The sequence below is a fragment of the Schistosoma haematobium genome, chromosome 2, assembly GCF_000699445.3.
Source record: "Schistosoma haematobium chromosome 2, whole genome shotgun sequence".
NCBI lineage: Eukaryota > Metazoa > Platyhelminthes > Trematoda > Strigeidida > Schistosomatidae > Schistosoma > Schistosoma haematobium.
The window spans coordinates 2,303,808-2,329,691 of record NC_067197.1 but is presented as its reverse complement, the minus strand read 5'-3'; the positions used below and the strand labels follow the sequence as shown (position 1 = coordinate 2,329,691).

The 25,884-nt window shown below is 35.8% G+C and overlaps 1 protein-coding gene across 1 annotated transcript in view; it reads left to right on the top strand.

Annotated features, from left to right (window-relative positions):
• The window catches only part of MS3_00006024 (uncharacterized protein), a 256,723-nt gene that overhangs the window by 100,411 nt on the left and 130,428 nt on the right, over positions 1-25,884 (top strand). The window contains exons 38-47 of the mRNA XM_051214123.1: positions 2,763-2,928; positions 4,132-4,241; positions 7,315-7,573; positions 8,441-8,536; positions 9,748-10,044; positions 12,922-13,026; positions 14,667-14,984; positions 21,017-21,118; positions 22,165-22,494; positions 23,407-23,517. Coding sequence (XP_051067251.1) covers positions 2,763-2,928; positions 4,132-4,241; positions 7,315-7,573; positions 8,441-8,536; positions 9,748-10,044; positions 12,922-13,026; positions 14,667-14,984; positions 21,017-21,118; positions 22,165-22,494; positions 23,407-23,517 — 1,894 coding nt within the window. The remainder of the gene's footprint in view (positions 1-2,762; positions 2,929-4,131; positions 4,242-7,314; positions 7,574-8,440; positions 8,537-9,747; positions 10,045-12,921; positions 13,027-14,666; positions 14,985-21,016; positions 21,119-22,164; positions 22,495-23,406; positions 23,518-25,884) is intronic.

The following is a 25,884-nucleotide window of genomic DNA, read 5'->3' as shown; positions in this document are numbered from 1 at the left end:
TCCAACTCTCCTAGGTGAACTCTCCGTGTCCACCAACCCGGTTAAAGCGTCGGACATTCACTTTCCATCTTTTTGAATTCGTAAACAACACCCTGGTTGTGAGTAGTCAATGAGTAGGACTTCCCTGGAAGAGGCTATATACGCGTGGCCATATGAGAGCATTTCAAGAGGGAGAGCTGACTCTCCCCACTCTCGGCCGTACCAGGGCATTTGGGGGCATCCAGTAAACGGTTAATTTGATATTTGATGTGAACAAAATAAATCAAACTTCAAAGAATTCTATACTCATTAGATTCTTGTTTTGTCTGATTGTCCGGAACACTCTATTGAATTATATGGCAAATCAAAGTGACTCTATTAAACTATATTCAGAGCTGTTTTGTTCGAACCGATAATATAAGATAGTTATATATTATTTTTGCACTAGGAAAGAGGTAGATAATGTATGACAAACATGCAACCTTCCATGCACTAAAAGAAACCCTAATACACTACGAATGGATTAACTTTCGTTTGGCTGAATTGTCTTCCAGATACACTATGAATCGTTTATTTTATCTGAGAAAGTAAAAATGTATAAAATTTCGAATTGTTTCGAGATATTTCGAAATACAAAAGTAGAGTAATCTATTTTGATGAAGTTTTATACTTTGACGTGGATCAAATTGGACAATCAGAGAGACGTAGCGAGGGAAAGGAAGAAGAGAGAGAGAGAGAGAGCGAAACGAAACGACGCGTGGTGGACAAGGCATGTCATTCAACTCCATTTAATCAAGCGTTAGTCGATATTGATAGTCACAGAAAAATAGGTTACAGACATGTGATAAAAATGGATAAGAAGTGCACACATATACGCTCATATAAAAAACAGCTACGGTGGATAAGTGAATAATTAAGAAGGTCAAAATATCACTCAAGAATAATGGATAAATTTCCCTGTACAGAGACTAGAATAAGTTATATGGGTTTAGCATAGTAAGCGACACTACAAAATCAATCAAGGTAATTTGTGAGTTTCATTGAAAATAGTGGAGTGGGTTTCTTAACAATTCATAAACTAATAGTTGAGATCAAAAGTCACTTGAAGCTAGATCACCATGGAAAACCTAGAAGTACTGGACGGTCGTTTCGTCCTACTATGGGACTCCTCAGCAGTGGGCATCCATGATAATTACTATTATATCCAAAAAACCACTGCTGATAATAATCATCATTTGCTCACCAGTGACTGGTCTCAAGTGGTATTTCCAAGAGTTCTAGTGAGGATCAGCGACCGGTGGAATTCAAACGGGTCTGTTGTGAGATACTAACTCACTGAAGACAATGATAGATGTGTCGCTCATTTCCGTGTATTAGTTGAAGTTAGACATTAATATCTCGGCTCAGTGGTCTAGATGAAAACCTGAAACCACTGGAGGGCCTTTTCATCTCATTGTTGGACTCCTCAGCAGTGCATATCCACGGTCTCGTCGCGCGAGATTCGAACCCAGGACCTATCGGTCTCGCGCACGAACGCATGAATTCTAGACCACTGAGCCGACCGGCTTACAACGGTGTTAATGTCTGACCATAATAAATCCAGGATTTTAATGGTGGTCTTACATCCATTCGTTCATGATCTCAATCAAAAACCTAATAATCTCCACAACCCCATACTGATAATTACCATGTGGTCACTAGAGACTAGCTTCATGAGGGAATTCTCGGAGTCCTAGTGAGAAGCAGTGACCAATGGAGCTAATCCGCGTCGAGTAGAGACAGGTATTTACCTCGGTACAATGGAAGATGGTCGTGCAATTTCGTGGATTGGTTGAGGTTAGACATTAACACCGTTGGATGCCTACTCAGCGGTCTAGAGTTTAAGCGTTCGCGCGCGAGACTGAAGGCCCGGGGTTCAAGTTCTTTGGGTGTGGGATCGTGGATGCGCACTTCTGAGGAGTCCTACAATAGGACAAAAATAGCCTTTCAGTGCCTGCAGGTTTGCAATGATGGTCTAACATTAATCGGCTCATGATCTTAATTTAGAACGAAATAGTAAAATTGTCTATTAAGTATTCTTTTAGGGTGCAATAAAATCGTAGGGATGGTATATACTTCATTTGAAAAGAATTACTACGGTTATTTATTCGAATCCATAAAGCTGTAGTAATATGTAAGAAACAAAATCAAAACCTTTTAAGAAAATTGTATGGATTACTAAATAAATCGTTATAAATGGTTTAGTTTCATGTACCACATGACTGTTATCAGAAATCAATGTAGACTTCGTTTTATTCTATGTATAGTACGAAAATCTAATACTCACCAACATTTTTGTTCAAGTTATCTATTAGTAAGTCAGATATTACTTCCTCAGAAGGAAAAGGTATGCGATATTAAACTGACCTTGAAAATGCCCACCTAGTAACTAGGACCAAATGATGGTTAAAAACCACTGTGATGAAGTAAAATTATGATTAAGGTTAGGGGTATTAGATTTAGAGTTTTCATCACGAAATAACATCAGCTATAATGCCAAAACTCCATTTAACCAAATGGATGGATGAATTTCGCATCAAAATCTGAGACCTGTTATCTTTGTACGTGATTGGTTCGTTCATAAATGATAGTCTCACCTTAAATATACATTCATATAATGATTGTGAGAAAGCTATACTGGTTGATTCTAACTATACATAAGAACATTTCATTGTTATCATTTGTCTTAGTACTTCTCTAATATTTTGAAATGATCATCTTTCATTTTTTTATTATCAATTTAGGCACAAATAACAACAACCCCTAATAAGGCTGTATTAAAATGGACACATAATGGAATAGATAAATTTGATCCTAGAATGGATGCTGGTATTTATACATGTCGATCAGTGAATTCATATTCATCATCAGTGAAACAAGTATATATTCCATATGATCTAATAGCGACAGGTATGTGGCTGTAGAGGTTGTTTCTTTTTGGCTAATACCCTATCAAATGTTATTCATGATAATAGTGGCTAACGACGGAACCTCGTCAGATAGATGGAATTGTAAGAAAATATTGATATTACCATTTAGATACAGACTCAAATTCAGTGAAGTCACATACCATAGAGTTAAAGAGATAGTCAACATGATTAATGGACTAGGATGTTATAATTCACTCAGTACTCTTTTACTTGAATCTTGCCATTAATATTTGGGACTGCAATTGATCAGTCTCTTGTTGGCATATATGCATACTGTGCGTAATTTCGCGATATTGCCTTAATTCACAATCATTATAAACAAAGATGGATAGTGGCTAGCAGTGGAATCCAGTTTGATGCGCGTTTCGTCCTATTTTGGACTCGTCAGCTGGATGTGCTTGTATTTCAGACTTGTTGATGTTCACTCTGGGACTTGAACCCAGTACCGTTCGCTTCAAACGCCATCACGTTATCCACTTAGTTACTGAGTCCTGATAGCCACTTGCTTGTGCAATGGGTTGAAGTTTAATTCACTTGGTATTGTTTTACTTGAATCTTCCGATTAATGTTTAGGATTGCAATTGACCAGTTTCTTATTGGCATATGTGCATACTGTGTGTATTGCCTTGATATTGACTTCATTGGTTCGAGTTCCAGAGTGAACATCAAATCTGAGATGAAGGTATATCCATTTGACGAGTTCAAGATAGGACGAAACGCGAGTCCTGGATTTCACTGGTAGCCACTATCCATCTTTCCTTAGAATGTAATAAGTTTATGAAAGACTTCAGTTGATCAATATTCATTACTGAGTCAACTTGATAAGTTCTTACAGCTAATACTTAACATTTAGCCATAATGATATTCCCACTAACTAATAGTTTCAAGATATTAATGATCGAATCGATTAGTAACCAATTTACACTTACCACCATTTATCTGACATTTCAGACTTCTACCCCATAGGAGAGTGAACTAGCAGTAGCCCCAGAGGGGCTCCAGGTGGAAATTCAAAGATCTGTAGCTCATTACTATTAAGATAACACCATAAAATTCATGTACAGTGAGCTGAACAACACTATGTCGATACATGATATGATTACTTTTCTTTTATAGTATAAAGCTGTTAAACTATCCTTAGATTATAATCATTATTACATGATTACATTCATCTTTTTTGTAGATTATGAAACACCAATCACTCCTGAAGTAAGAATATTATCGAATGTGAATGAAATATTCCAAGATTCTGGTGATCGTTATGTTCGTGTTATTCAAGGGCAACCATTTGAAGTAAGTTAAATCATAATTTTAAAAAGCACAATAATAATTCTATTATTAATACAATTGAATTGATGATTTAAAAGGTTTGCAGAATACATGACATTGTTCAACAATTTAGAACAATATTTATAAACGAACAATATTGTTCTCAATTGGATCTTTATCAAGTTTTACTCTACTATACAGCAATATTTATATGAATATTATGAAATTATTATACCAATCATGACAGTTTATAAGTCAATGATAACAATGGAAACAATTACATATTATGTGAAAAGTACAAATTGATAGTGTGATAACAAGTGTACTAGTGATGATAAGAAGAATAAAGGCCCCCAAATACCCTGATACGGCCGAGAGTGGGGAGAGTCTGCTCTACCGCTCGAAATGCTCTCAGATGGCCAAGCGTATATAGCCTCTGCCAAGGAAGTCTTACTCACTGCTTTCTCGCACCATAGGTGTTGTTTATGAAATTGAGAGGACGAAAAGCGAATGTCCGGCGACTTAACCGGGCTGGTGGACATGGAGAGTCCACCTAGGGGAGTTGGAAAAATGGCGTATGAACCTATTGTTGGTCACCGGCTGCCATGAGACTTCATCTCCTTACGATGCTCCATTGCCTTGTGGATCAGACCTCCATGTCGAAGGCTCCGGGTGTGGCCCGCTAAGGAAACCACCGGCTTCGGTTTGGGCACCCGGACTGTATCATAGCCTTCACACATGTCAAAAGAGAATTGTGTGGCGCACATGTATTTTGTGCCTCCATGTACCAATATCTCTATGTTAAAATAAATACAATAAAACATAATAAGAAATGCGTCAATGGGTTGGAAAATACAGACACTGAAACAACATCCATAGAAAGATTATAATACTACGTAACAAGAAGTGTTCAGGCAGTCGGACTTGAAGCGTATATTTGAGAAAAGAAAAGTATAGAAGGGGATGAAGAAAAATAAACGTAGAAAGAGTATAGAAAATAATAATTAATAAAATCATTTAAGGCCAAGGGAAAGATAAGGGTGTTACAAATTTCGATTGTTGGTTTGTTGGATTGTTGACTCGAATTCCTATGTCTTCTGCTATGTGTAAGAGACGAGATCAAACACCATAAGGAAATCTATTAGGAATACGATAAATAACTTTAAATGACTTAGTTCTCTCTACTACATGACCAGTATCGATCAAGTGTGATAGAACCGAGCTGCATATTGACTTGATAGTACCTTTTCTTAACCACTAAGGGAGGTGTTCACTAACTCTTTGGTTCAGTTGTCTGGTAGAACGCCCAACATAGCTTTCTACACAGGAGCAGATGAATTCGTAAATATAAATAGAAGTGGTATAACCAAGTAACATCCTTTAGTTGGGGAATCACCATAGATCGGATCGAATACGATAGACAGAGGTTGTCAGCATTAAACATTCTCTTTACTGCTCTAGTCAGTCTATCACGTAATAAATCACTAGCTACATCTCCATTGAATGGCAGCTTCAAGAAAAGAGGTTTCTTATTAGCCGTCAATGTCACTATTTTCTTGCTTGTTACATGCAAGTTTTTCTTCAGGAAACCCTGTGGATAACTCATTTCAGTCAACATATTATAGATGAGAACTAATTCCTTATCAATTTTATCGACTGAGCATATCTCAATAGCTCTATTTGCCAGACATTTGACTAAGTTTCTCTTACAACGAAGAGGTAGAAAGCTTAAGAAATGTGTGTATTGGTTTGATAAAGAACGTTCCCTATACACACCTCTGCTGATAGAACCACTTTCTTTTCTATTTAACAAAACGTCAAGGAAATATAGTTTATTATTTATTTCCTCTTCACATGTAACTTTAATTGCTGAATGTTTGTTGTTAAATGGTTCCAATAGTTCTTCTTTCTAACTGTTCTGATCGACAATAATGAAAGTGTCATCAACGTAACGACAGTAGAATTCGAGCTTCGTGATAACTTTTTTAAGAGGTTTGTTTTCTAGTTTCGCAAGAAGAAAATCCACAAAGATAGAATCTAGTGGTGAACCTATCGCTATACCATCAATTTGTCTATGATATGTGTTATTAAAGACAAAATGGACATACATGATACATTTCAAACGTAATTCTTTAAGACTAACCTCAGGAGTTCCAATATTGATTTGTTTTTCATAAAGTTGTTGGTATATATATCTTACTGAAAGTCCGATATTTTTAAGTAAACATGTTACATAATCAAATGTATGGAAGAAGAGAGAACAAAACGGTTTATGGATATCGAATCAATGAACGTGTAAGTGAATAGTAATCAACTTACATGAAGTAAAGAACATACTGCTCAGTAGTTCGCTTTGCAGTACTCTGTGACTACAAAAGTAATAAATGTAATGGATATATAGATACTTGGTGATAGTTAACTTCACAGCGTTATTGCTAAGACGATCGTGTGTTGCTGAGGTTAAACAGAATGTATTTGTTTAAAAATCTTCAATGACCAAGTGTCTGATGTAAGTATTACGTATACACCGGCTAACTCAATCGGCAGTGTTAGCAAGTGTAGGAATAGATCGAAATAAAGCTAAGAAGGCCAAATCGAAACATAAGATCCGTCTATGAATTCAGTGTCTTTTGGACTGACCCATCAGGTTGCTGAATTGAATCTGTGGCTCAGATGCATTCAGATCTGTCATTTCTTGAGTTTTGAGTTTTGGTATGATTGTAAACATTTTATTGCTCGAATTTAATTAATTCTCTTTTAATAAGGTTCCTCAACGTTTAGTCTTTCTCACTATGGTTTACTCCTTCGTAAGTTAATATGGTAACTTTATTCCGTCTAAGTGATATGATATGGTAACTTGAGTTGAAGTACATTTCTGTCAGGTCCTATTTCAATTTTGACTGATTGATCGACTATTAAATACACAATGATTATCATGAACACTGAAAATGAAAACTTTGTCATTTGTTCCTATATTTTGATTAACTGAATCTTTATGCTCATTTTGATCCACTTATTGTCTTTTGGGTTATACAAAAGAACATTATATAAATGGTAAAACATCTATGAAACATTAACAATACTTTCTTTATTTTAGTTAATTTGTACATTCTATGGACATCCTCCACCAGAAGGTGGTTTACAATGGTCAATTGATAGATTTAATGGAACTCGTAATTCTTTAAGTTCACATTGGTTATCAATGCAAGGATTAATTATACATTCTGGTCGTCATTATTGGACAACAATTGGTTCACCACAATTTGATGCTCTAGGTAGACATACTGGTGTATTTCAATGTACTGCATTGAATTCTATTGGTCAGATAATTGAAAGAGATCAAGTTCGAGTAGAGCGTAAGTGATATAACTCAAAAAACGGTCTTCATTTGTATTACTTAGATGCTTTTTCCAACAGTCAGTCAGTCAGTCAGTCAGTTACAACGTAGGACCAAGCATATATATGCACTGGTTCAAGTTGCCATACCTCATTAGCCCAGCAACAACCACAAAATTTTATGATACTCAATGATTTAGTTAGTTAATATAAGAAATCCTTCTAACTATCAACAACGAATATCTTTATATTCAGATTTGTAGCACATAATATCCGATAGCTGATGCTTATACCATATAGATACTTAGATGAAATTAGTTAGAAATGGTCTGAAGATCTATGAGATCAAGTCACACTTAACAACGATTTGCATATAATGAATACGATAGTATATAGTTCTAAATATTTCCGTTAGAACTAGCTAATATTCATAATTGAGTCTTACACAGAATTACAAGAATTACAAGATCATGAACTGATCGATGTTAGACCACTACTTGAAAACCTCTTAGCATTGGACAGCCGTTTCATCTTAGTATGGTACTCGAACCCAGGACCCCTCGGTCTCGTGCGCGAACGCTTAACCTCTAGAACAATGAAACGCCATCCAACAAGTATTACTGATTAACTTCAACCAATCCATTATATTGAACGACCATTCTTTACTGTTTTCAATAAATAACTGTCTCACGCCTGATACCGTTAATCATCATCTATTCACTAGTGATTATCCCATTGTATTCATATTATCAACCCAAATAACAAGCTTACATTGCACTATTTACATATGAAACTCAAATGATATTAAAGTTTAGATTGAATTTAACAATTTTTTTCCTTCATCTAATTCATGTGTTCTTTGTTTGCTTCATCTTTTGTTATTTAAGTTCATAAAGTCTATGTACGTATTAATGAATTGAGTGAATCCGGTTTAATTGAAAATCAAAAAGGTTCTAATGGTACAATTACATGTAATGCATATGGTAAGTTCATCATTATTGAGTTAGAATAATGAATTCATTGTTTAATTAGATTGTTTAGTGTTTCTTTTTAGCAAACTTGTTTTTTACGGGATTAGGTTGCTAATCCCATGCTCAACCCATGTCTTCAAACGCCCTTGTGAGTCTGAGAGTGGGAAGAATCAGCTCTCCCTCTCCAGATATTCTGATATGGCCACGTTCATACAACCATTACCACGGAAGTTCTTCTCACTGCCTACTCGCAACCAGGGTGTTGTTTACGGAATTGGGAGGACGAAAAGTTAATATTCGGCGCTTTAACCAGGTTGGTGGATATAAACGATCCAACCAGAGGAGTTTTAATTCCCTGATTCCAAACCAATGGTACACGTGGGCTCCAGGATCCTGATGGAACACTTGGCGTATAAATCAATCGTTGGTCACCGGCTACCATGGGAATGCATCTTCTTACGTTGCTCTACTGCAATGTGAATCACACCTTTAGGTCGAAGGCTCCGAGTGTGGCCCCCTAAGGAAACCGCCTGGTTCTGTTTGGGCACCTGGGCGATATTCCAGCCCTTACACAAATCAATTGATTTAGTTAGTGCATATCTAATTGGTGCCTCTTTGTATCAATGTTTATGTGATTAAATAAAATAAAAATAAAATAAAATCATTTACCCAAGCTTGGGATTGACAGTAATCCTAGAAGAACTACAGGTGGGGTTAAAAGGGATACCTAGTTCATGCAAGCGCTTATAATTGAGCAACTGAATTTCCTTTAAACTATTTGTCCCCCCCCCATAAAACTGCAACAGTTATATCAAATCGTTAGTGTAATTAATGTGACAAAAACCCTCAAGTTGTATTGTAAATCATTATCAACAGTAAATGGGGGTGTTAGATGTTGAAAATTAATCAGATTAAAATAGGAAGTCAGATTTATATCAAAATTGCTTAGTTATTATATTCTCTTCCTGTGACACTAGACAAAAAACATTTGGATCTCATCGGGAACATTATCTTCTTTAAGAACTCAGATACGTTTTTGGTTAAAAGTGTAATGCATCTTGCCATCTATGATTAAATCATGATGAATACGACCCAGTAGTTCACAGTTCAAATGGATTGATAGAATTCAATTAACAAAACATTATATTGCTTACTATTCCTCAACTAATCAGTAAATCTATAACAATGCAATTCATCGGTTTCAATGTGTTTTTCTTTTCCAGATGGTTACTTACAGTTTATTCTACCGGATGCAACTTATACATGGGAAGTGGAACGTATTAATGGTGAACGTGTTCATCCAAATCTAATTGCTGATCAAATTGAATTGAATAATAATCAGTTATATTATCATGGTTTATCGTCTACAGCAAATAAATTAAGAATACGATGTATTGCATCAAACGATACAGCTCGTTACATTTCACCAGATTTCAGTTTTCGGGTATTTGGTAGTGATAAAGCTGAACCAGTGAAAACATCAGATATTGAACCAGGTGGAACAAGATGGATAAGTGGAGGTGAGATTAAATAGGAATGATAAATACATAAATGTCATAATAAACTGATTTTGAAAAGTTTAAGACATATCAGTTCTATCCTCTTTAGTATACTCCCAATTTATGGTAACACACCATTTATACTTGAAAAGAATATCCCTGGAAGTTCTTAGAGATCATATCCTACAGGTTTATAGTCGTTGTTTCAATGTTTCGCTTCAAGTATCTTTTAGGCATGAATATTTGGAACTTTGAGAAGAAAACTAAACCCTAAAAGACTAAGTCTGAAGGTGGTATTAAGGGTGATTTAGCGAAGTGATAAAATAACCCTTAAAATTTGTAAGATTGAGTTTGTAGCTCAGGAGAAAATCTGTTCTCTGAGTCGAATAGTTTAGTCGTAGAGCTTTCATTGTTCTTCTGAGCAACTTCATTAGCATAAACTTCAGGTAGAAGTGAATTGTTCGAACGTCTCTACATATGACCTCGATCTTGATTAGTTATTGTTGACCATTAACGCATGATTGTCTACCTCATTAATTTGATTGTATCTCCCTTTGATCTGATCCATGGTCTTACAGTTGTTCATGATTTTTCCGTTTGGTTGATAAATTGGATCGATTTTAATGTGATGGTTGATTGCTGATTGATTTGAATTCCAAACATTTGAAAATTCTCTGATACGTTTAAAATCCCCTCTATTCAAGATCTCAACGTTTTCCCAGTTGAATCTAAGTTCAAAGTTGTCTAGATGCATGGATGATAAGCGATTTGTTTAGTTGCTCAACAAACTTGGCCACTATAATTGTTAGTAATTTCATTTAGAAAGGTAACTACGTATGATAAATGACTTTGAACCCAGCCGGAAAATTTTGAAATCTATTGTATGGTTTTTCCTAATCAAATGTGATTATTCCTAACTGTCTAGTAATCTTTATACAGATTCTGTGTATAGCGCTGTCTAGTCTTTAATGTCATAAGTCAATAAATATATCAGAAGGGGTTTTGTGGATACTATTAGTAATTTTACTAATTGAGATCATGAGTCAATTGGAGCTAGACCATCATGGAAAACCTGGGAGCATTGGATGGCCGTTTCGTCCTATCGTAGAACTCCTCAGCAGTGCACATCCACGATCTCACTTCATGAGATTCGAAACTAAGACCTATCGGTCTTGACGTATGCATTAAGAAGCAATTATCATTTGAAAAGTCTTACTTACTTACTTACTTACTTACGCGTGTTACTCCTCGTGAAGTAACGTAGGCCGCTCACCAGCATTCTCCTTCCAACCCTGTCCCAAGCAATCCTTTCCAGCTCATTGCAGTTCCTATTCATCCTTTTCATATCTGTTTATATTTTCCGACGTAATGTGTTGTTTGGACTTCCTCTTTTCCGTTTCCCTTCAGGACTTCAAGTTAAAGCTTGCCACGTGATGCAGTTTGATGATTTGCATAATGTATGTCCTATCCATTTCTATCGTCTTTTCCAAATTTCCTCTTCAGTTGGAAGCAGGTTTGCTCTCTCTCACAGAAGGCTGTTGGTGATGGCATCCGGCCAGTGGATGTTGAGTATCTTACGTAGACAGCTATTTATAAATACTTGTACCTTCTTGATGATGGTTGTATTAGTTCTCCAAGTTTCAGTTTAATACAGTAGAACTGTGTTGACGTTCGTATTGAAGATTCTCACTTTGATATTGGTTGAAAGTTGTTTTGAGTTCCATATGTTCTTCAATTGTAGGAATGCGACTCTTACTTTGCCGATCCTCGCCTTTACGTCTGCATCTGAACCTCCTTGTTCATCGATGATGCTTCCCAGGTATGTGAAGGACTCTACATCTTCCAGAGTTTCGCCATCAAGAGTGATTGGATTGCTGTTCTCCGCCTTGAATTTGAGGATCTTGGTTTTCCCTTTGTGTATGCTGAGGCCTACTGATGCAGAGACTGCTGCTACACTGGCTGTCTTCATCTGCATCTGTTCGTGTGTACGTGATAAAAGGGCTAGGTCGTCTGCGAAGTCCAAATCGTCTAATTGATTCTGAGTTGTCCATTGTATGCCGTGTTTTCCTTCAGATATTGAGGTCTTCATAATCCAGTCGACCACCAGAAGAAAGAGGAAGGGAGAGAGTAAACAGCCTTGTCTGACTCCAGTCCTTACTTGGAATGCATCTGTCAGCTGTCCTACATGCACTACTTTGCACTGTAGTCCGTCGTATGAGTTCCGGATAATGTTGACAATCTTCTCAGGAACTCCGTAGTGTCGAAGAAGTTTCCATAATGTCCTCCTATCTACACTGTCGAATGCCTTTTCATAATCAATGAAGTTGATGTATAGTGATGAGTTCCACTCAACTGATTGTTCGACGATGATCCGTAGTGTTGCAATTAGGTCTGTGCACGACCGATCCTTACGGAATCCAGCTTGTTGATCTCGAAGTTGGGCGTCTACTGGATCCTTCATCCGGTTTAGCAACACTCTGTTGAAGACTTTCCCTGGTATTGACAGTAGTGTTATGCCTCTGTAGTTTTCACATTTGCTCAGATCTCCTTTCTTTGGAATCTTGATGAGGTGTCCTTCTTTCCAGTCCATCGACACCTGTTCCTCTTCCCAAATCATTTTGAATAGAAGGTAAAGCATGCTTGTGGTTGCTTCAATGTTTGATTTCAGTGCTTCAGCTGGTATGTTGTCGGGTCCTGCTCCGCCTGTAGCTCTTATAGGGTTACTGCCGGTCCCAAGCCCGGGTAAAGGAGGAGGGTTGGGCATGGGGTTAGCGTCCCCATCCCGTAGAAAACTAACTCGCTAAAAAACACTTACCAGAAAAAATAATCCAAACCATTTGAAAAGTCTATTAAAGTAATATTTATTTAATTAATCTTTGTAAATTGTCTCATTTTCAGATGGTGAAGAAAGAATCACTTTGAAAATTGGTGGAAAAAATGATTTAACTAATCATGTTACAATTAAAGATGGTGAAAATGTTCAATTAAATTGTACTGCTTATGGTAAGTGTTATAGAGAGTAAACATTTCATACTACTATCAAGTTGAGATAGTGAAAGAATGAACCAGATATCAGATACATTTCTAAATGAGTATAAAACAGTTGAGCAAATGTTATGAGTCCCAGAGTGAAAATCAACACTGAGATGCCGGTATATCGATTAGAACACTTATGAATTAAGGAAATATTGAGGTAATATGCACAGGATTCACATATACTATTAAAAGACTGATCAATTGCAGTTCTAAAAATCATTTGGGAAGATTCAAGTAAACAATACCAAGTGAATTTAAACTACACCATATTGGTAGAAGGAGGCACCACGTATAAATGTGCCACATTTTGTCATTTGATTTGTCTAAAGGTTGGAATACTGCTTGGGCGCTCAAACTGAACCAGTTAGTTTTCTTAGGAAGCCACTGTCCACTAGGTGATCGAATGACGTTTGGAAATGCAATCCCATGATAGCCCGTGACCAACAGTAGTTTCATGCGTCACTTATTCCCTCAGGATCCTGGATCCCATATGCGCTAACTCCACTAGGTAGATCCTCCATATCCACTAAACCGGTTAAAGCGCCGGACATTCGTTTTTCGTTCTGTCAATTTAGTGAACACTCCCGCCGTGAGAAAACAGTTAGTAGGACTTTCTTGGTAGTGGTCGTATACACGTGACGATCTATGAGCATTTGGAGAGGGTGAGTTGACTCTCTCGACCGTCGATCGTACCAAGGTATTTGGTGGCAACAATCTAAATTAGAATGACAGCCCTTTAAGTATTTTTTTTTCTTTCACACAGCCATTGCTACTGTATAATGCTACAAACAACTTTTTATTATGATTTATAAACTAGTTAATCATCAAGTGTGGTTATTTTCTTGTAAGCTTTCTTCCATAACCTTAGCTTTATTTGCTGGGGGGTAAACTACACTTTGTCAAGTTTAGTTAATTTATCGTAGTCAGTAATTACGGTTATAATTTCGTTTATTTAGTCAATTCGTTGTAGTTATTCTGGAATAATTTCTATTATTAAATGAATTAGACCTATTTCTTTTGCTATGTTGCAATTTTTCTTCCATCATGACTGACTGAGCTTCACTTGAAACGTTCATATCATGATGGAGTGATATTTTTGGAAAACAACGACAAACAACGAAACACGCACTCCAGCATGATTGACTTCCAGGCGAGAGATCAAAAGTGCTAATGAGAGTAGAGTTTATCCTCATCAATTTTATTAAATACTGGATTTTGAGTTTAGCACAAAAACCAAGTGTGTGTGTGTGTCTGACCAAGGGATCTGAAGTATTTTGTGTAAACACTTGTATCTTCTGGATGATTGCTTTCGCACTTCTTCTAGTTTCCACCCCATACAGTAGAACGGTCTTGACATTTCTATTGAAAATTCTGACCTTGGTGTTGGTTGACAGACAGTTGTTTTGAGTTCCAGATGTTGTTCAGTTGTGGATATGCTGCTCTTGCTTTGCGGATCCACGCCTTCACATCTTCATCAGATCTACCCTGCCTAGTCTGGGTAAAATACTCGTCCTAAAAATGCTTTACAAATTTCATTATCTATATAATAATAATAGATTTGGTTCTGATCATACTTATGTCACATCTATATTATTTCATTTAAACAGATACAGTAACTGGAAAAGAAATAACTGATGGAAATCTTCATTTTGGTTGGAGATTACTTGGTATATATGGAGAAACAGTTCCAGAAGCTGGTTTAACCAGACAATCAATACAATCTTATACAATAAACAATGGTAATACTGGGGTATTGACTATAGAAGATACACGACCATCACCAAATCTACCACAACCAAGTGCACGTATTCAATGTTTAGCAACATCATACATTGATGGGGTTACATATTATAGTACACTTGTAGATTTAATAGTTTATCCAGAAGAAATCCCAGTAGATCATGTAAAAGATGTGAAAGATCGAGGTGAGTTAAATTTTTTTTTACATTATAATCGTTTAAATATCCCCCATCTTATTAAAAGACTAATATCTGAATGAAGAATATTCTTTTCGATAAATTCTCTTCAGGTTCCAAATTAATAATCCGAAAAGATGGCCAGGTTAAGGGCAAAGTAGACCGTTTAGAGCATGTGAATTTAAGATTGTGATAAACAAAATACAATAAAATTGTTAATTAATATCAGATGGGTTTTGTGGAGATTGTAGTAATTTCAGTGTTTAAGATCATGAGTCCACTATGGAAAACCAGGTCTGTTGTGAGATAGTAACTCACCGAAGACAATGGTGGATGTGTCGCTCAATTTCGTGGATTAGTTGAAGTTAGACATTAACATCGTTGGATGCCGGCTCAATGGTCTAGTGGTTAAGTGCTCGCGCGCGAAGCCAGTAGGTCCTGGGTTCGAATCTCGCAGGGGGCGAGGTCGTGGATGCTCACTGCTGAGGAGTCTCATAATAGGACGAAACGGCCATCCAGTGCTTCTAGGTTTCCTATAATGGTCTAGCTTCAACTGACTCATGAACTTAACCACTGGAAATTGTTAATGTTAATGTTACTATGACTCATATAGAATGTTAACTCGAATCTGCGTATATGTTAAGTGAGATTTAAGATCCATGATCAGAATAAATATGGGTCATATAGGGTGAGACAGAAATAATAGTGCAATTACAATTCGATCAAATAAGTAAGACGTAATACAGAGGGATGAATGAGAAGTGAATGAATCATGTATAGGGGAGATTAATGATGTTTAACCAATAATACGAATGATAATAATAATACAAAGATTTATGAATAAAGATAACAGGGACAATGAGAATTGACTACGAAAGGTCATAGTCAAATTAGGTCATTCAATAGTTAAGATTACGATTGATTAATTGTCTTAGATGTTGATCAGGGGAGGAGGAGTGGTTGAATATATTTCTTCTGTACGCATAGCTCCGGTTTCTCCATCCGGATCGCTACTGCTTCAGCCGTTTGTAGGACTTTCAGTCTGACCAGTTTTAGCAAAAAATTACTTAACTTATAAATAATTGAAAAAGATTGGTTTATACTGGCACTATGACCGGTTTGTACTAAATGGGCCAATATCGAGCTGTTCACTTTCTTCATCGAACCTTTGTCTAGCCATGCTGGAAGGTGTTCACGAGCACGAAAATGTAAATTCCTAGAACTTCGACCAATATAACTCGCTCCACAAGAGCAATTGAACTGATAAATACAAAATGAGGTGGTCATTCTAGGTAATTCATCTTTTAGCTTCGGTGTAACCATTGGGCGCGTAGAAAATACTAATCGCAGTTCTCCGGTGTTAAAAAACTTTTGTATTGTCCTACGTAATTTCTGAGTTAGTATTTCACTAGCCGCATTCCCTCTGAATTGTAGACGGATGAACAGGGATTTCTTCTTCACTGTTTGTATTTCGCCTACTTTCGCCTTCGTGACCATATATTTAATTATAAACTTTCTAGGGTAGCCGTTCTCCCTGAGAGTATTATGCAAGGTGTTAAGCTCTTGTTCGACTATATCAGCAGAATATATAGTGCGAATGCGGTAATCAAGGTTTTTGATCAAGTTTCGTTTGTACTGTAGAGGTACAAAGCTCAGGAAATTCGTATACCGCCCAGTTCATGTACTTTTTCTGTTTAAGTTCATTTTTAATGACCCATCCGCTCTCTTAGTCAAGAGAACGTCCAAAAAGGCTATTCGGCCATCATTCTCTTCTTTAGATGTAAACTGAATGGCTGGATGCATTTCATTAAATTGTTTATCACAATCCTAAATTCACATGCCTTAACCTGGTCATTTTTCGGATTATTAATTTGGATATGAGATAATTGTAGAACCTGAAGAAAATTTATGGAAAATTTACATTACTTCATTCTTGTTCATTTTGAGCTCACTCCAGTATAACTCATTTATCAAATAGAAGTTTTCTTTAATGGAAATTGAGCTAGGAATCTTAGTAAAAGAGCTAATAATACTACTGAACTGAGTATACTGAAAGGTGTGTTTGTCTGTGGGGAGTGACAGTTCAAAAATATAATCTACTACAATGATCTAATCACTAAGCCAATATACTTTGTGATTGGAATTGTGCATATAAATACCTGGGAGAAAAAATGTGACAAGAATCTCAACAATTCAGTAAGCATAAATGGGATGTACTTATATTGAATAATGAAAATAGGTCGTAGTGTGGTGTGGGTTATTTATATTTACACAAGTAGTATATAACGGTGGTCAGATATAGAATGTATTTCAGTATAGAAGGTCGATGAGAAAAGAACGGTCGACTACCTCCAACCACCATGTAATCTTAATATATAGTGTACGCAGTGTCGAGTCACCTAGACTGCTGGCCACATTGCAACATGGTCGAAAACATTCGATCTTCACTAAATATGGACCTGACACACATGACATTGATCACCACCTAGTGATCAATCAATTGTGAAAGAACGGGAACGGAACGCAATTCGTATGAAAATGGATGATCGTATGAATGATTGTTGTCAGAATATCCATTCTGGTAACTCTTGTATATTATTATCGACTTAAATTGGGTTGGTGAATAACATAATTAATAAAATCAAATGCGAGAATGGATTTTTGTGTACATCTATTTTGTACACTCACTAATCTGGACAGATAATCAAAGGGATGAAACGAAGAGAAGAGAGCGAAGCGAAAATGATATGGAATGGGAGACGACTCACACGCCTTCTCTATATTGCACTTCATTCCGCTTCATTCACTTCACTTTGCTTCTCCAATCTATTTCGCTCCTCTTTGTTTTGTCTCATTGAGTGGATGAAATATGCATATTCAAAACACACTCTCACATTCAACTTATTTAATTCCGTTATTCACTAACGTTGATTAAGTCAGTGATTACATGAGAGAATCGACGACATGTGTATTTCAATAACATTTATATTCAATTGGAGTCATATCGATTTATATCGATTTATGGTTCCTACAAAAAACAGTGAATATTAAATGTCAATAGTTAAGATAATAAGTCAATTGAAGCTAAACTGCTATTGAAAACCTAAAAGCACTAAAAGGCCGTTACGTCCTATTGTGGGACTCCTCAGAAGTGTGCATCCACCATTCCGTCTCGCGAGATTCGAACTCGGAACCTATCAGTTTTGGACGCGAGAGGTTAACAACTAGACCACTGAGACGGTCGGCATCCAACGGTGTTAATGTCTAACTTCATCTAATCTACGATATTGAGTGGCATATCCACCACTGTCATTGAATGTTAAACCATTTTTTTCGATTTTATTTTGTTGTTTGTTATCTCACAGTTTTATGTTTTTGTTTTACATCCCAGAACCACATCAAACTCTGATTATGCCCATGATACATCGAATTTTTTCACTATTGAAAATTATAGTAAGAAGCATTAACAATATTGGATGCTAGCTTAATGATGTAGATGTAAATTGTTCGCACGAGAGACCAATGGTCGTGGGTTTGAGTCCCGCGTGTAAGGTCGTGAATGCTCACTGCTAAATAGTTCCATATTAGGATAAAAACAACTATTCAATGCTTTCACATTTTCAACAGTAGTTTAACATTAATCTAGTTGTAATCTCAATTACAACTCAACTATCTCCACAACTCCATATAGATGATTCTTAAAATAACCCGCTATTAGGTAATGAATGTAAATTGAAAAAGAAACAAAGACAATTTCATATGAATTTACGTATAGAGTCTTTGTCTTCTTGAACGTTCATGAGAGTATAAATAATCTCTTAAGATATTACAAATTGTGTATTATGTACAATCTACATAGAAATGATAAAGTATTTATAAACCTGAAAACACTAGACGTTTGATTTGTCTTACAATCGGAAAGATTTGTAGCTTAGGTGGACGATTTTAATGGAGCAAGAACAAACATTGATGCAGAATAGTATGAATTCATATTAGTTCAAGGTTTCTCGTCAGCGGCTTACAAACCAAAATTGTGATAGAATTTTTTTACATGGAGATAGTGTGAAAACAATTGACATACATGAGTGTAAATAACTGGGTTACAATAATAACTATATATATATATGCTAGGAACAGGTCAGAGGACAAAAGAGGGGGGTTGATCCAGGTTGGGTGGTGTAATAATTTAAGAGGATCAGGTGGTGGAAATGTGTGAATAAAATTTATTTTAAGAATTAGGTAATAGGGGGGGTGGAGTATAAAATATCTTAAAATAAGTAAATGAATAAAATAACCAAAACACAAAACTAACAGAAACAAAAAGATTACCAATGTAGTGATAAGTATATTAAAGTCTCTCTTTGGATGCATAAGTCCGGTTTCAGTTTTTTAATATGCTCAGAAATGCGAACCTGTACTCTTCTCTCAGTTCTTCCAATGTATGCGCTACGGCACGTACATTGGAAGAACTGAGAGAAGAGTACAGGTTCGCATTTCTGAGCATATTAAAAAACTGAAACCGGACTTATGCATCCAAAGAGAGACTTTAATATACTTATCACTACATTGGTAATCTTTTTGTTTCTGTTAGTTTTGTGTTTTGGTTATTTTATTCATTTACTTATTTTAAGATATTTTATACTCCACCCCCCCTATTACCTAATTCTTAAAATAAATTTTATTCACACATTTCCACCACCTGATCCTCTTAAATTATTACACCACCCAACCTGGATTAACCCCCCTCTTTTGTCCTCTGACCTGTTCCTAGCATATATATATATAGTTATTATTGTAACCCAGTTATTTACACTCATGTATGTCAATTGTTTTCACACTATCTCCATGTAAAAAAATTCTATCACAATTTTGGTTTGTAAGCCGCTGACGAGAAACCTTGAACTAATATGAATTCATACTATTCTGCATCAATGTTTGTTCTGGCTCTATTAAAATTCATAAAGGGAACCAATTGCATGAGATTTTAATGGAATTGTGTTCTCTAGGCTGGATGGTTTGGTTGTAGTGACCTACTTTTATCAAGAGAACGCGATTGGTTTAATGGAAGCAATTATTATTATAACCAATTGTACCAGTGATTTTTTTACTGTACTAAAGACATTCTAGTTTCCGTTGATTGTGACCTTGCACGCACTCACGTTTGCTCAGTGATCCCGCTGGTATCCTTTCGGTACAATCTCGGTATTCTTTCGATACCACGAGATCTCCGGCAAATATATCTTGTTACAACCTTCAATCGCCTTCTGATATCTGGTACGCATCCTTCTTGTAGTGGTGATCATAGTCAACCGCGACTCGACTCCACGCTACATGGTCATGGAGCTTTCATAGTTTTTTCTGAATGACATCATTAGCTCCACGACCAAACCATCCAGCTCAGAGAACAGAACTCTATCAAAAACAATTTATTATATTTGGATATGTATATTTCATATTATATGTGACTTGTCAACTGGATGCACTTGTATCTCAATACTGATCTTTCCATTTACTCTCAAACTCCCATATCTGTCATTTTAAGCCATAGACGTTTACCCACTGAGCTAGTTGGTGTAGATAGTCAGAAACTTGTACAACGAATTTGAAGTATCCAGTTTATAATAAAAACGAATAGAATATACTGCAGCAATTTGGAAGACTCTCCCGGTCTCCCACATTGTACGAGCATTCCATGTACCTAAATAAATGGTCGCTCTGGTTTTCAAAAGGGGCATCGACCTCATGACTTCCGATAGAACTCGGCTTTCATCATTTGACGTCATAACTCTTCTAAATGTAGACCTTCTGACACCCAGGGCAGAGTTTAAAAGGTTTGAATAATTTTTTCTGGTTAGCGTTTTTTAGGGAGTTAGTTTTCTGCGGGATGGGGTTGCTAACCCCATGTCCAACCCTCCCCCTTTATCCGGGAATGGGACCGGCAGTAGCCTCTAGAGCGACCCCAGGTGGAGCTGACTAGAATATACAAGTCTTTTTAAAAATAACTAATTCTGTTATTCTCATATGTATATTTATTATTTTAGAAAAATTAAATCGTCTTTCTGTAAGTGTTGTTGGTCTAGATGATCGTGGAAGACTATCTGGTACTGAAGGTTCTTCAGTAAAATTAGAATGTATTGCTACAGGTAAGTATATTTGTTTTAATTCAGTGCAATTATACCATTACTAAGGCTCGTTATTCAACGAATTGGAATGGTTTTTGTTTGTAATTTAGTCTGTATGCTACCTTTAAGGAATTCTACTACTTACTGATGTTCATCTTAAGATAGTCTAATATGAAGTTATCATTCATTGTGAAACTATTGTTCGTATACAGAAGAAATGAGCCATAAAAATAAATAAATGATCAGTCGTATTGTCTATTATCTGAAGTTGATCTGATCTTGTTATAGTGCATTTATTTATCAAATAATGAGATTGAATAGATGTGGTGATAAAACATGAAACGTCGGTAAACAAGATGGTGATTAGAGGCCGTCAACAGGAAACCTTGGAACTAGGTTTCTTGCTATTTGACACTCGTCAGAAAAGTGTACATGTAATCTTGAAGGAACTGATGCTCGCTAACGGATTCAATCACGTATCACCCAGTTTCACAGTCAGAGACGTTATCATTGAGCTATCCTATTGGCTACCTCTAATCACTATCTTATCTCAATAAAGTTCATGCAATGTCGAGTCACAAAGACTAGAAGCTACATTGCAACATGGTTGATAGAATTTGATCTTCACTAAAAAGGATCTGGTATACTTAACATTGATCACCATCCAGTAATTAGTCAATTGTAAACATTGGTAAATGAGATATGAAGTATGAGTTCTAATGAGTTACAAGAACGTTTTTAACAATGGAAATAATGGAGAAAAAAGTGCAATGCTGCGAGTAATAGATTGTGTGGTAATGATTGCAGTTATATATCGTGAATGCGCACTGCTGAGGAGTCTCATACTAGGACAAAACGGCCGTCCAGTGCTTCCAGGTTTTCCATGGTGGTCTAGCTTCAAATGACTCATGATTTCAACAAGTGAAATTTCTAAAAATCTCCACGAAACCGATTGTGAAATAAACTTTATATCAACTTAGTTCACGTACTTATTTAGTAGATGATGAGTAGCTAAATTCCTTGAATTTCATGTTTATTATATATATGTACTTCTTTCCAATAATAAGATCGTTCAACTAAACAACATACAAAAGAATCTGTAATTTACGGTTGGGAATTCAGTCGTTTAGATGGTACACCAATTGATACAACATCATTAATTGGAATAGGAGATAGTCGATTAGAAGTAAATGAAAATCAATTAATTTTACAAGGATTAAAACAAACAACATCAATTCTTGGCCGTTGTCGTGTAATAGTTCCATCGGAAGAATCACTTGATGAAGATACTCAATTATCTCGGAGTGAAGAAGTATTTTATTCTCCACACTTCCGTTTCGATATCATTGATAGTGATGGTACTGGACGTAGAGATTTTATTGCACCTATGCAGCCAAGTAAGTGTTTTTACCGTTTACACATGATTTAGCTTTGAACAAAAGATGTTTGAATTCCCCTTTCACTAGATATTCTTACAAAAGTATGTAACTAAGATCATCACATGATTGTAACTAAAGTGTTGGATATTCGTATAATACCAGCTATTCACAGAAGAGACCACATAAGATTAGTCCAGAAGTGTAACTGAAGACTTTTAAACCTTATAATGAGAGAGTTACTTTTGAATACTGTGTTGGTAGCATATCACACATTACCATTATTAATAGTTACCAAGCACTGACAATAATATCAATTTGGTTCGATTCAAATGAAACCAATCAATACTTCCAAATGAAGTATGTTATTGTTCTTCCCAAGATGAAATGAAATTGAATGAATTATCAGTTACAAAGTGTATGAATGTTAATTTGATAGTAGGGGTTATAGTTATTAACGAGATCCAGAGTATTCTTTAAAAAAGCTTAGAGGGACCTTGAAAATGTTGAGAAATATCTCATTCAACCAGCTAGGAATAGAAGTTTTTCAGAAACATCTAGAAATTGAAGCATCATGTGTCATATTTTTGACTAGATGATTATCTGTCCTGCAACTATATTTGATAAGATTCCAGAAACTTCCGGAAGGTCAAGGTTATCTGAAATGCTATGAGGAACCTCAATTTTATGCACACAAACTAACTTTGGAGTATAGCTTTCTGTTCACATTTTGCGCCTGTTCTCTTTTGTTCAAGTTGTCATGTAGATTTAGCCTGGGTGTTACTAGAAGAACTTAAGAAACCGATTCAAGCGTTTAGTCAAACGGGTACTTAGTACTAGTAGTAGTAGTAGTAGTCGTAGTCATAGTTGTTGTTGTATTATCATAATTCTAATCAATCTTAATCATTATAAATTTGCTTTGCTTTCTTCTAGTTGCGACAACAAAAGACAGTGATATTTTCATTAAAGTTGATGGATTAGATGAGAATGGAGCATTATCAGCTGATAAAGGAGAAAGTGTAGAATTAAACTGTATTGCAATGAGTAAGCGAGTTTAATCTTTTAAATATTTTTGGTTTGAAATATGTTTCTCGTTAATGCTTTTTTAGTGAGTTAGTTTTCTACGGAATGGGGTCGCTAACCCCATACCTAACCCTCCTCCTTTATCCGCGCTTGAGACCGGCAGTAACTATAGAGCTAATTACATTTATTTAAATTACACTTCATATTCATTTTTCTATCACCCTTTTGATATTTGAAACCTTCTGGTTTATCTGTGTAATATTACAAACTAATTTCGATGGGATTATTTGTCTAGATCTCTATATCAGCAATTTCATCCAACTACTCTGAGAGTGCCCTTCCTTAATACACACCTTTATAAGGGTTTATTGGCCCTCGAATATTTGATTCTAGGCAGGTTGTACGAATAATTGTTATCGAAATCTACTTGTTGACAATCCACTTATATCATTATCGATTTGAATCGCGTTACTAAATAAACGAATGAGATAAGTCAAGTACGAGAACGAAGTTTTGAATAAGTATATTTTGTACACTCATTAATCTGGTCAGGCAATCAGAGGAACAAAGCGAAGAGAAGTGAGCGAAGCAAAATAACACGCAATGAAGAAGGCATGTGAGCTAACTCTATTTAATCAAGCATGAATCAATATTTGTAGTCACACATGTGACGAATAAGATAGGAAATACCCATACGTACGCTTATATAATAATATTTAAGTTTGACAAGCGAATAATTAACAAAGTCAAAATGTAACTCAAGAAGAATGAATATATTGGGTTGCCCAGATGCTAAAATAGGCTATATGGGTTTAATATAGAGACCGACACTACAAGGCTAAGTTGCTGCACTTGAAATATTGAATGGTCATTCGTTTATCCAGCCATTTAATGTGCAGTTGACACGTTTATTGAAACATATCTCATGATGTATAATAGAATATCGACCATGACAGTGTTTTAGGTTATGAAATCTCATATTCGGTAGAATTTAGTTGACTATGACCATTCATTATCTGTTTCATTATCCTTGATCACTAATAAAATCAAACCGATACTACCTAAAGGAGTACATACACCTTTTAGTATCTCAAAAGTGTTAGTAATATACAGGCACTCGTCAGTAAGGTGTACGTGTAATCTTGAGGGAACTGGTGCTCCCTGACGGGTTCGATCCCGTGTCACCCAACTTCATAGTCAGAGACGTTACCACTGAGCTATCCAAGTAGCACGAAACCCAGGTCCAGGGTTCCCTGTCGACTACCTCCAACCACCATTCGATCTTATATAAACAGTTTCTAAAACCTATTTCTTCCCAATCACTTTAGTTTTCTTCATATTTATTTCATTTACTATACCTGTTTTGATCCCTTTTTAATCACTCATATTAGTAACTTTAACATTTAAGTGTATTATATCCCATAAAAATTACTAAGTCATTAATGCTTATTCCCATTTATAGTAGTGATTTATGTTTACCCCATTGTAGTTGTGTTTTTAATCTTTAGTTTATCACATGTCCCATAGTTTCTAATCTGGTTGATGATTCAACTACATAAACCACAATTCATTATCTTCAATGTTTATGTATAGACATAGAACAAAAAAAGAAACAAAATTTATTTGTCATATTCATAAATCTTTAATCATGTTCCCATTTGAATGTACATTTCAAAACAACTAAGTGTCGTCGTCTGTAAAGTTTCACATATAAAATTGAATCTTATTTCTTTTGAAAATGAATCATTATATAAAAAGTATGTAGTGAAATACATTTGTAGTGTGGAGTCGAGTCGCGTTTGACTATGATCACCACTACAGGAAGACTACGTGCTAATTAACCGATAAGATCCCCCGTAAGCCAAATATCAGAAGGCAGTTAATGACTGTAGTCGAGATGTATTTGCTGGCGATCTTGTGGTATTGAAAGGATACCGAGAACGCGCCAAAGGAGTACAAGTGTGGTTACTAAGCGTAACCGAATTCGTGCGAGGTCACTATCAAAGGAAGGGAAAATGTCTTTAGTACAGATAAACAAGCAATTACAGTAAAACAATCACTCGTACAATTGATTATAATAATAATTGTTTCCATTAAACTAATCGCGTTCTCTTGATAAAAGTAGGTCACTATACATTTAAGAAGGCTAGAGTTGTTATGTTCGCTACTTGATTAATGTAGAATACAGTATACAACTACGGCACTCGGTCATATAGAACTTTACAGTCACAAAATCAGAAGATAGAAGAATGCTGGGGAAGTATTTGTTGGATATTTATAGATAGCAGTTTTTGTTATAACGTGATTATAATTTAGCCAATCCACAAAGAGGCATGTTATGCTATTGTTCAATAGTAGCATGCCACGTTAATATTCTAGAAAGCTCCA